General features: G+C 44.1%; 1 protein-coding gene across 1 annotated transcript; it reads left to right on the top strand.

The window, feature by feature from the left end:
• The first annotated feature begins 7,433 nt into the window (after positions 1–7,433).
• cfap99 (cilia and flagella associated protein 99) lies at positions 7,434–12,274 on the top strand. The gene is made up of 15 exons (XM_073487819.1): positions 7,434–7,547; positions 7,958–8,099; positions 8,192–8,286; positions 8,376–8,482; positions 8,563–8,740; positions 8,912–8,992; positions 9,568–9,636; positions 10,119–10,205; positions 10,315–10,403; positions 10,706–10,910; positions 11,020–11,161; positions 11,384–11,535; positions 11,616–11,821; positions 11,909–12,101; positions 12,187–12,274. Exons 1-15 carry the CDS (start codon positions 7,434–7,436, stop codon positions 12,271–12,273), a joined length of 1,947 nt encoding a protein of 648 aa, XP_073343920.1. The 3' UTR covers position 12,274.
• Positions 12,275–12,719: the final 445 nt, after the last annotated feature.

Raw genomic sequence — 12,719 nt, forward strand, 5'->3', positions numbered from 1 at the left:
CCTGCCCTACCAAATTCACTGTACATGCACCTGGTTTCCTCTACTATTAATGCTGAAAAGACAGAGAATGTAACCCCTCCCAATCCAGAGTTACAGGGTGCAGTCACTTTTCGGCAGGCCCTGCCGAAAAGTGACTGCACCCTGTAAGTCCTTATTGCAAGGAGTGATATTGACCAAATTCACTGTACATGCACCTGGTTTCCGCTACTATTAATGCTGAAAAGACAGAGAATGTAACCCCTCCCAATCCAGAGTTACAGGGTGCAGTCACTTTTCGGCAGGCCCTGCCGAAAAGTGACTGCACCCTGTAAGTCCTTATTGCAAGGAGTGATATTGACCAAATTCACTGTACATGCACCTTGTTTCCTCTACTATTAATGCTGAAAAGACAGAGAATGTAACCCCTCCCAATCCAGAGTTACAGGGTGCAGTCACTTTTCGGCAGGCCCTGCCGAAAAGTGACTGCACCCTGTAAGTCCTTATTGCAAGGAGTGATAATGACCAAATTCACTGTACATGCACCTGGTTTCCTCTACTATTAATGCTGAAAAGACAGAGAATGTAACCCCTCCCAATCCAGAGTTACAGGGTGCAGTCACTTTTCGGCAGGCCCTGCCGAAAAGTGACTGCACCCTGTAAGTCCTTATTGCAAGGAGTGATATTGACCAAATTCACTGTACATGCACCTTGTTTCCTCTACTATTAATGCTGAAAAGACAGAGAATGTAACCCCTCCCAATCCAGAGTTACAGGGTGCAGTCACTTTTCGGCAGGCCCTGCCGAAAAGTGACTGCACCCTGTAAGTCCTTATTGCAAGGAGTGATATTGACCAAATTCACTGTACATGCACCTGGTTTCCTCTACTATTAATGCTGAAAAGACAGAGAATGTAACCCCTCCCAATCCAGAGTTACAGGGTGCAGTCACTTTTCGGCAGGCCCTGCCCTACCAAATTCACTGTACATGCACCTGGTTTCCTCTACTATTAATGCTGAAAAGACAGAGAATGTAACCCCTCCCAATCCAGAGTTACAGGGTGCAGTCACTTTTCGGCAGGCCCTGCCCTACCAAATTCACTGTACATGCACCTGGTTTCCTCTACTATTAATGCTGAAAAGACAGAGAATGTAACCCCTCCCAATCCAGAGTTACAGGGTGCAGTCACTTTTCGGCAGGCCCTGCCGAAAAGTGACTGCACCCTGTAAGTCCTTATTGCAAGGAGTGATATTGACCAAATTCACTGTACATGCACCTGGTTTCCGCTACTATTAATGCTGAAAAGACAGAGAATGTAACCCCTCCCAATCCAGAGTTACAGGGTGCAGTCACTTTTCGGCAGGCCCTGCCGAAAAGTGACTGCACCCTGTAAGTCCTTATTGCAAGGAGTGATATTGACCAAATTCACTGTACATGAACCTGGTTTCCTCTACTATTAATGCTGAAAAGACAGAGAATGTAACCCCTCCCAATCCAGAGTTACAGGATGCAGTCACTTTTCGGCAGGCCCTGCCCTACCAAATTCACTGTACATGCACCTGGTTTCCTCTACTATTAATGCTGAAAAGACAGAGAATGTAACCCCTCCCAATCCAGAGTTACAGGGTGCAGTCACTTTTCGGCAGGCCCTGCCGAAAAGTGACTGCACCCTGTAAGTCCTTATTGCAAGGAGTGATATTGACCAAATTCACTGTACATGCACCTGGTTTCCGCTACTATTAATGCTGAAAAGACAGAGAATGTAACCCCTCCCAATCCAGAGTTACAGGGTGCAGTCACTTTTCGGCAGGCCCTGCCGAAAAGTGACTGCACCCTGTAAGTCCTTATTGCAAGGAGTGATATTGACCAAATTCACTGTACATGCACCTTGTTTCCTCTACTATTAATGCTGAAAAGACAGAGAATGTAACCCCTCCCAATCCAGAGTTACAGGGTGCAGTCACTTTTCGGCAGGCCCTGCCGAAAAGTGACTGCACCCTGTAAGTCCTTATTGCAAGGAGTGATAATGACCAAATTCACTGTACATGCACCTGGTTTCCTCTACTATTAATGCTGAAAAGACAGAGAATGTAACCCCTCCCAATCCAGAGTTACAGGGTGCAGTCACTTTTCGGCAGGCCCTGCCGAAAAGTGACTGCACCCTGTAAGTCCTTATTGCAAGGAGTGATATTGACCAAATTCACTGTACATGCACCTTGTTTCCTCTACTATTAATGCTGAAAAGACAGAGAATGTAACCCCTCCCAATCCAGAGTTACAGGGTGCAGTCACTTTTCGGCAGGCCCTGCCGAAAAGTGACTGCACCCTGTAAGTCCTTATTGCAAGGAGTGATATTGACCAAATTCACTGTACATGCACCTGGTTTCCTCTACTATTAATGCTGAAAAGACAGAGAATGTAACCCCTCCCAATCCAGAGTTACAGGGTGCAGTCACTTTTCGGCAGGCCCTGCCCTACCAAATTCACTGTACATGCACCTGGTTTCCTCTACTATTAATGCTGAAAAGACAGAGAATGTAACCCCTCCCAATCCAGAGTTACAGGGTGCAGTCACTTTTCGGCAGGCCCTGCCGAAAAGTGACTGCACCCTGTAAGTCCTTATTGCAAGGAGTGATATTGACCAAATTCACTGTACATGCACCTGGTTTCCGCTACTATTAATGCTGAAAAGACAGAGAATGTAACCCCTCCCAATCCAGAGTTACAGGGTGCAGTCACTTTTCGGCAGGCCCTGCCGAAAAGTGACTGCACCCTGTAAGTCCTTATTGCAAGGAGTGATATTGACCAAATTCACTGTACATGAACCTGGTTTCCTCTACTATTAATGCTGAAAAGACAGAGAATGTAACCCCTCCCAATCCAGAGTTACAGGATGCAGTCACTTTTCGGCAGGCCCTGCCCTACCAAATTCACTGTACATGCACCTGGTTTCCTCTACTATTAATGCTGAAAAGACAGAGAATGTAACCCCTCCCAATCCAGAGTTACAGGGTGCAGTCACTTTTCGGCAGGCCCTGCCGAAAAGTGACTGCACCCTGTAAGTCCTTATTGCAAGGAGTGATATTGACCAAATTCACTGTACATGCACCTGGTTTCCGCTACTATTAATGCTGAAAAGACAGAGAATGTAACCCCTCCCAATCCAGAGTTACAGGGTGCAGTCACTTTTCGGCAGGCCCTGCCGAAAAGTGACTGCACCCTGTAAGTCCTTATTGCAAGGAGTGATATTGACCAAATTCACTGTACATGCACCTTGTTTCGTCTACTATTAATGCTGAAAAGACAGAGAATGTAACCCCTCCCAATCCAGAGTTACAGGGTGCAGTCACTTTTCGGCAGGCCCTGCCGAAAAGTGACTGCACCCTGTAAGTCCTTATTGCAAGGAGTGATATTGACCAAATTCACTGTACATGCACCTGGTTTCCGCTACTATTAATGCTGAAAAGACAGAGAATGTAACCCCTCCCAATCCAGAGTTACAGGGTGCAGTCACTTTTCGGCAGGCCCTGCCGAAAAGTGACTGCACCCTGTAAGTCCTTATTGCAAGGAGTGATATTGACCAAATTCACTGTACATGAACCTGGTTTCCTCTACTATTAATGCTGAAAAGACAGAGAATGTAACCCCTCCCAATCCAGAGTTACAGGGTGCAGTCACTTTTCGGCAGGCCCTGCCCTACCAAATTCACTGTACATGCACCTGGTTTCCTCTACTATTAATGCTGAAAAGACAGAGAATGTAACCCCTCCCAATCCAGAGTTACAGGGTGCAGTCACTTTTCGGCAGGCCCTGCCGAAAAGTGACTGCACCCTGTAAGTCCTTATTGCAAGGAGTGATATTGACCAAATTCACTGTACATGCACCTGGTTTCCGCTACTATTAATGCTGAAAAGACAGAGAATGTAACCCCTCCCAATCCAGAGTTACAGGGTGCAGTCACTTTTCGGCAGGCCCTGCCGAAAAGTGACTGCACCCTGTAAGTCCTTATTGCAAGGAGTGATATTGACCAAATTCACTGTACATGAACCTGGTTTCCTCTACTATTAATGCTGAAAAGACAGAGAATGTAACCCCTCCCAATCCAGAGTTACAGGATGCAGTCACTTTTCGGCAGGCCCTGCCCTACCAAATTCACTGTACATGCACCTGGTTTCCTCTACTATTAATGCTGAAAAGACAGAGAATGTAACCCCTCCCAATCCAGAGTTACAGGGTGCAGTCACTTTTCGGCAGGCCCTGCCGAAAAGTGACTGCACCCTGTAAGTCCTTATTGCAAGGAGTGATATTGACCAAATTCACTGTACATGCACCTGGTTTCCGCTACTATTAATGCTGAAAAGACAGAGAATGTAACCCCTCCCAATCCAGAGTTACAGGGTGCAGTCACTTTTCGGCAGGCCCTGCCGAAAAGTGACTGCACCCTGTAAGTCCTTATTGCAAGGAGTGATATTGACCAAATTCACTGTACATGCACCTTGTTTCCTCTACTATTAATGCTGAAAAGACAGAGAATGTAACCCCTCCCAATCCAGAGTTACAGGGTGCAGTCACTTTTCGGCAGGCCCTGCCGAAAAGTGACTGCACCCTGTAAGTCCTTATTGCAAGGAGTGATAATGACCAAATTCACTGTACATGCACCTGGTTTCCTCTACTATTAATGCTGAAAAGACAGAGAATGTAACCCCTCCCAATCCAGAGTTACAGGGTGCAGTCACTTTTCGGCAGGCCCTGCCGAAAAGTGACTGCACCCTGTAAGTCCTTATTGCAAGGAGTGATATTGACCAAATTCACTGTACATGCACCTTGTTTCCTCTACTATTAATGCTGAAAAGACAGAGAATGTAACCCCTCCCAATCCAGAGTTACAGGGTGCAGTCACTTTTCGGCAGGCCCTGCCGAAAAGTGACTGCACCCTGTAAGTCCTTATTGCAAGGAGTGATATTGACCAAATTCACTGTACATGCACCTGGTTTCCTCTACTATTAATGCTGAAAAGACAGAGAATGTAACCCCTCCCAATCCAGAGTTACAGGGTGCAGTCACTTTTCGGCAGGCCCTGCCCTACCAAATTCACTGTACATGCACCTGGTTTCCTCTACTATTAATGCTGAAAAGACAGAGAATGTAACCCCTCCCAATCCAGAGTTACAGGGTGCAGTCACTTTTCGGCAGGCCCTGCCGAAAAGTGACTGCACCCTGTAAGTCCTTATTGCAAGGAGTGATATTGACCAAATTCACTGTACATGCACCTGGTTTCCTCTACTATTAATGCTGAAAAGACAGAGAATGTAACCCCTCCCAATCCAGAGTTACAGGGTGCAGTCACTTTTCGGCAGGCCCTGCCGAAAAGTGACTGCACCCTGTAAGTCCTTATTGCAAGGAGTGATATTGACCAAATTCACTGTACATGCACCTGGTTTCCTCTACTATTAATGCTGAAAAGACAGAGAATGTAACCCCTCCCAATCCAGAGTTACAGGGTGCAGTCACTTTTCGGCAGGCCCTGCCGAAAAGTGACTGCACCCTGTAAGTCCTTATTGCAAGGAGTGATATTGACCAAATTCACTGTACATGCACCTGGTTTCCGCTACTATTAATGCTGAAAAGACAGAGAATGTAACCCCTCCCAATCCAGAGTTACAGGGTGCAGTCACTTTTCGGCAGGCCCTGCCGAAAAGTGACTGCACCCTGTAAGTCCTTATTGCAAGGAGTGATATTGACCAAATTCACTGTACATGCACCTGGTTTCCTCTACTATTAATGCTGAAAAGACAGAGAATGTAACCCCTCCCAATCCAGAGTTACAGGGTGCAGTCACTTTTCGGCAGGCCCTGCCGAAAAATGACTGCACCCTGTAAGTCCTTATTGCAAGGAGTGATATTGACCAAATTCACTGTACATGCACCTGGTTTCCTCTACTATTAATGCTGAAAAGACAGAGAATGTAACCCCTCCCAATCCAGAGTTACAGGGTGCAGTCACTTTTCGGCAGGCCCTGCCGAAAAGTGACTGCACCCTGTAAGTCCTTATTGCAAGGAGTGATATTGACCAAATTCACTGTACATGCACCTGGTTTCCGCTACTATTAATGCTGAAAAGACAGAGAATGTAACCCCTCCCAATCCAGAGTTACAGGGTGCAGTCACTTTTCGGCAGGCCCTGCCGAAAAGTGACTGCACCCTGTAAGTCCTTATTGCAAGGAGTGATATTGACCAAATTCACTGTACATGAACCTGGTTTCCTCTACTATTAATGCTGAAAAGACAGAGAATGTAACCCCTCCCAATCCAGAGTTACAGGATGCAGTCACTTTTCGGCAGGCCCTGCCCTACCAAATTCACTGTACATGCACCTGGTTTCCTCTACTATTAATGCTGAAAAGACAGAGAATGTAACCCCTCCCAATCCAGAGTTACAGGGTGCAGTCACTTTTCGGCAGGCCCTGCCGAAAAGTGACTGCACCCTGTAAGTCCTTATTGCAAGGAGTGATATTGACCAAATTCACTGTACATGCACCTGGTTTCCTCTACTATTAATGCTGAAAAGACAGAGAATGTAACCCCTCCCAATCCAGAGTTACAGGGTGCAGTCACTTTTCGGCAGGCCCTGCCGAAAAATGACTGCACCCTGTAAGTCCTTATTGCAAGGAGTGATATTGACCAAATTCACTGTACATGCACCTGGTTTCCTCTACTATTAATGCTGAAAAGACAGAGAATGTAACCCCTCCCAATCCAGAGTTACAGGGTGCAGTCACTTTTCGGCAGGCCCTGCCGAAAAGTGACTGCACCCTGTAAGTCCTTATTGCAAGGAGTGATATTGACCAAATTCACTGTACATGCACCTGGTTTCCGCTACTATTAATGCTGAAAAGACAGAGAATGTAACCCCTCCCAATCCAGAGTTACAGGGTGCAGTCACTTTTCGGCAGGCCCTGCCGAAAAGTGACTGCACCCTGTAAGTCCTTATTGCAAGGAGTGATATTGACCAAATTCACTGTACATGCACCTGGTTTCCTCTACTATTAATGCTACTCTTCACTTGGGCTACAGGACTGCACAGTAAAAAAAACATTTCTCTCGGTGCTGCGTCTGCCAGCTGACCCGTAGTAGACCTACGCCCACCTCCTCTGAACTGATGCGCGTTCCCGTCGGGGGCAGTCTCTTCTCGGCGCGACACCGGGATGCGTCTGTTTACGTTGTTGTGTTGCTAAGCAACGGCTGAAAACAACGGTTCCGCTTTGACATTGCGTTTTTTCATGGCAGACACTTTGGTTTCTCTCTGGTCGACGCACAATTTAACTTTTCACACAAGTCATGCCCGAGTATTGATCGTGTTATAATATTATAGCTCCATCTCTGAGGGATTTACTGCCGGCAAAGGTCTTTTTCACCCCGGTTATCATTCTCCAGCAGCTTTCTGCAGGTCGATTTAAAATGGCATCGAGCTACGGATCACTTGTCAGGGAGGCCATTGTGCTGCTCGATAAGTTCAACGCTGGCAGACAGTGTTTGGATGACTTCATGGAGGATGCTTCAAAGGATCTGCAGGTCGGTGGACTCACATGAGGATGAACAATATACAGTAACATTAGGGTTATTATAGTTAACAAAAACTAAAACTGGGTGTGAGAAAAACATTTGCAAAAAATCAAATCCAGTCTAATTTCTGGTCAAAGTATCTCATTATAGCCTACTTAATATAAGACACAATCACCTAACAAACTGCATTTCAGTGAGATATATAGAGACTTATTTTCAGACATCACATCTTATTTCAGTATATGTATATAATATTATAATAAATAAATAATACAAACTAATGCTAAAACTCATAAAACTGAGCTGAAACAGTAAAAACTAAGCCGAAAAAGAAAAAACAAAACACAAACAAAATAAAAACTAATGAAAATGTACTATAAAAACTATAATAACTGTCTCTTATTTGTTATTTGTTGCAGCACATGGACTCTCTGCATAAGAATTTCATACTTGACGTTGTTTCTGGATGTATTGAGCACAAAAAGTTACTGGACGCGGTTGTCAGTATCTTCTATGGCCAGAATCGGAAATGCTTACCCAGAGATCGCAGCCAGTTTGTCGGTAAGTTGATGAACTTATCAATCTTACAAAATTCTAATCAGAATAAAACAAGATAACCATTAACATGTTTATATTACTATATTGTTCATCAGTTATCTGTTACCTCGCCACATTTGCCCTTGATGACCTTGGACTTCAGCGTTTCAGCAACATTGTCAAATCACTGGACATCAAGAAGATGCAAACAGTAAGAAACCCTGTGTCTGATCAGAGTGAAAGCCTGTGGCTGTACTGGAAATAACCAGCAATCAATAGCTCTGTTACTGTGCCCTGTAGTTCCTGAATTTCTTCTTCACGAACCTCACCACGTGGATACAAAAGGAGTGGAATACGATCTATGATGCTGAATATGTGGAGAAACACTGGATTGGCCCTCTGCTGAGGTAAGAAAAATCTTCTTCAGGAGATGGATGTTACTCCAAAGGTGAAAGGGAATGAAAGGATGTGTCTGTTTGTCTTTAAGATGGCGTCCTGAGATCGATATTCTCATAAAGCAGCTTGCTGTCACAGTATCTCGTGGGGGTCAGGTCAAGAAGGCGCCAATCAAAACCACCAAGCCGCAGGAGTTCTCTCTCACCAGACCTAAACCACCGACTCTGCCAGTGCCTGAGCTCATCCCACAGCAGGCTAAAAGCAAACCGGTCAGTCTCATTCCCTTCAAACACTGCCACACAGTTAGTGTTTAGTGGCTTCTGTTTTTGTGTAATAGCCAACAGATTGAAGAGAATATAGACACGACAGGTCATTAAGGTGCAGGTTTATTGCGTTGAGGCTCTGATGGATGCACCACTCCTAATGAATTTATTTTATAGGTGCCAAGTAGCACGTACAGGGCCCCGAAGGAGATGCAGAAGATGGAGGAAATCAAACAAAAGAACCAGCAGGAGAGTGAGGTACTCTCTGCTTTTACTGTTATCTTCAGAAAACTGCTCTGACGTCTAGAAGACAAAAGAAAGTCTGTTACATTAGTGTAAGAAAACAAGATTAACCCTCATGCAACTGTTGATATGTTTTATGTTTTTTTTAACTTTAATTTTTGGATCATTTTGGCTGTATTAATGCATGTTGCATACATTTTGGCTATTTATACAATTGTGTCTATAATACACTGTGTATATTAGAGACAGACAGCTAAAACTGGTGTATATGTTGGCTGATAGGCGCTGATATGAAGACTCTTCTTCTTAAAGATTATAATATAATAAAATAATAAAGATGCTTGGGATTATTCATAATAATAAATCCTCAGCAAGTTTACTGCTTCAGTGCACTGGTGCCATTTTATCGATATCGGAATATCCTAGCCTCGGTATCAGCATCGATATTGGTCAGGCCCTAAAACTTATGTGATAGGATTAGATGAAAAATGCAGATGTAATTAAAATACTTATTGTTCTATATGATTACTATCACAACATTGTCAGCAGCTTTCTTACACCCCTCTCTAACTACCCTTTTTTCTCTGAAGGAACTGCTCTATGAGGCCAATATGAAACAGTTGAGATGTGCAAATCCACAGAAGTCTGAGCACACCAAGGTAGGGGCTTTTCTCTATGCATGGATTTCCAAGTAATGTTTGTGATTTATGTTCAAGCTTATGTAGATTCAAGATGTTTCTCCTGAGGCTTCTTCCTTTATTGTGACTTTGGGCTCGATCAGAGGTTTTCATCGTGGGAGATGGACAGTTTCAGGGGAGACAAAGTAAATGGAAATGAAAAAATATTACATTAGTTATTATATTATCAAGAGTAGATCATATAGAATAGCCTTTATGTGTGTGACTTGGTTGAAGAGATAGCTCAGAGACACAGTAGTTTTGGAGAATTTAACTTTTTTCTCCACTTTCCCAGAGTCAGAAACTAATAAATGCCTCAAGACAGACCTTTTTCAATGTATTTGGTAGAGTCTGAAGTTCTGTCAAAAAGCAATATTAGGCTATCTTGGATAAATTGATGAGCTGTATAAATAAAACCTTATGTGTCTGTTCACATTTCTGATGAACCATCATTTGCATTGCAGAGAGTGAGGTCTCAGATTACAGCAGACTTTGATTCCAAACTCAAGTTCAACTCGTTTCGCTCCTCTGCATCTCCTTCCAGTCAAAAGGTGAGTTCCAATTATTTCAGTCGATCGGCACTCAGCGTGATAGTGATGAATATCAAATCACGTAGGTATGATATCCACTGGCATGTGTGTATTTTTCTGATTCTGTTAGACTAACAGCTGGCCCGCAAAGCTTAACACTGCAGCCACCCTGAGGCAGAAGGCGCTATATGACCGTCAGGTGGAGGAGGAGCTGCAAAGGTACAGCACAGCAGACTGTCTCCAGTGATGGGGTCAGTGGCAACATCTGACTTCTTCCATTCAAACTAGTATTGCGAACAATTTGTCACATGTTACCGTCAGTATGGGTAATTAGCAGATGGGTGTCAGTTTAATTAATAAAAATTTGGTTGGTCTAGATGGTGTTTGAGTATCTGATAGAAACGCAAACAGTGTGCTTCCCAGTCAGCCTCCTACTTTTCTTCTCACTTCTCTCTTGCTAAGAAGATGTTGATCTCAGGCTAAACAAGCCAACAGTCATTTCTTTATATTTGTATTAACAGATTGGAGCGTCTGGTCGAGGGAGCTCGTGAGCCCTCGTCTTTCCTGCAGTGGCAGAAGGAGATGCGTGAGAAGGACCTTCAGGAGGAGCTGACCAAGATTGAGCGCAGGCGCCTGGAGGGACAGATCAGCTATAAGGAGGCGGCTATGGCCCGGGCGCGCCTCATGGAACGCAACCAAGAGACTGCTCAGCTGAAGAAAGAAGAGGTGGGTGAAGATCACTCCACAACTGATTAAAGGCATTTACAAAAGTGTGGCTGTTCTCTACAAACACCTTTACAATTATACATGAAAAATGTGTTGTGTTTTCTTGTAGACAGCTCAGCTGATGCGGAGATATGCCGAGAAGAGGCTGCAGGAGGAGAAAGAAATGAGAGACTTGGTGCAACAAGTGGCAGAAGGCCACAAGAACTCAAAGACGGCTAAAGAGAAGCTGCAGAAATTCAAGCAAAGTATAGGTACGCCTTCTCATTTGTGATTCATGGATAATTCTTTCCTGAAAGTGTTTACATGTGCTCTGATATCCTGGAAACTTGGACACTGTTATGACCATACATGGAGATATGAACAACCAGGTTAATAATGTTCCATGTAAACGCCATATCCAAAATATGATGGAAAAACAGGACACTAATGCACTTGTGAACTCAAATGTCATCAATATCATGCAACTTTTACAGTGAAGGAAGTCTCAGAGCAAAGTCGAGAGCTCCTTCGTCAAGCACTAGAGGAGGCACATGCTGAGCTCAGCAGGAAGTTTGAAATCATCGCTGAAATCCGCGTCATTGAATCGCTTCCTCACATCAGAGTACAGAACTTTGACGACACAGAGGTGAGCGAAGGAAAGCATCTCACATCTGGCACACTTCCACATGCTTCTCATGTAATGGTTGATCTGTTGTTCCGCGTCAGACTGCAGGCCACGAGCTGCTGGGAGAGATGTCCCTTGCCGAGCTGAAGGAGCGGCTGGCCCTCCTGAGGGAGGCGCAGCAAGCAGAGCAGCAGCAGAAACGGGAGCAAATCCTGGAGGAGAAGGAGAAGAAGAAGCAGCGGCTGCTGGAGCACCTGGACAAGATCGATCTCTACAGGAGAGTGCAGGCACAAGCTGCTGCCATCAGGTCAGGGAAAAATGTTTGGAAGTAGGAAAATGTGGTTTGAAGCAGATATCACATATAGACAATCATGATAGTTTTGGTTTGTTGCAGGAAAGAGGAGAGGAAAGCCAGGCTGAGTTTGCAGGCCAAGGTGACTCAGGATGAGACGGTTTTGGCTCTGCAGAAGAAACTGCAAGAGAAACAACAAGAGCATCAAAGACTGAAGCAAACTGAGGGAAAGAAGACCAACACTCCTGAACAGGCTGTCAGAAACACAGAGATACACAACAGAGTGAGTATGAAAGCTTTGTCTGTTTCTGTTAGTGTTGAGATTCTTCGTGCTAGCAGCAGTAAATAATGTTCCTCCCTTATCTCTCTGTTTCTGCCAGAAAAGCTTGAAGGAGAAAAGCTGGGAGGAATTGGAGCTGAGCTTAGAGCGCCATATCCAGAGGAACGCTCCTTATGTTTCATTTTAGAGCAGACGCATCATTAGTTTTATTTGTTGTAAGAAAATTGTGGGAAGGTTAGCCTTATATCTGTTATTGTCTTAATTTGATAAATTTGTAATTTAATTTTTCTGTAAATGCTGTAATAAAAATGTTGCACCACTGTGATTTATTTACTACTGATTGTTATTTAATTCAGTGAGATTATCTCAGATTGTTTACTTGACTTATAAAGCTCCAATTATTAGTCAATTAATTGAGTAGTCGATGGACACAAAATAAATAACTGAACTGAACTGTTTCAATTTGTGATGATTTGTTTCAGTCATTTTTTTAAGCAAGAACGTTGGACAAAAGAAGAAATTTGAAGATGTCACTTTGGACACATTGGATAATTGTGATGAGCATTTTCCACATTTTTTGACAATGTTTTCGACAACCAAATTTTGCGGTTATTTCTGTGGTTGTTTGGTAAC

Source organism: Pagrus major, chromosome 19 (assembly GCF_040436345.1).
Source record: "Pagrus major chromosome 19, Pma_NU_1.0".
NCBI classification, from domain to species: domain Eukaryota; kingdom Metazoa; phylum Chordata; class Actinopteri; order Spariformes; family Sparidae; genus Pagrus; species Pagrus major.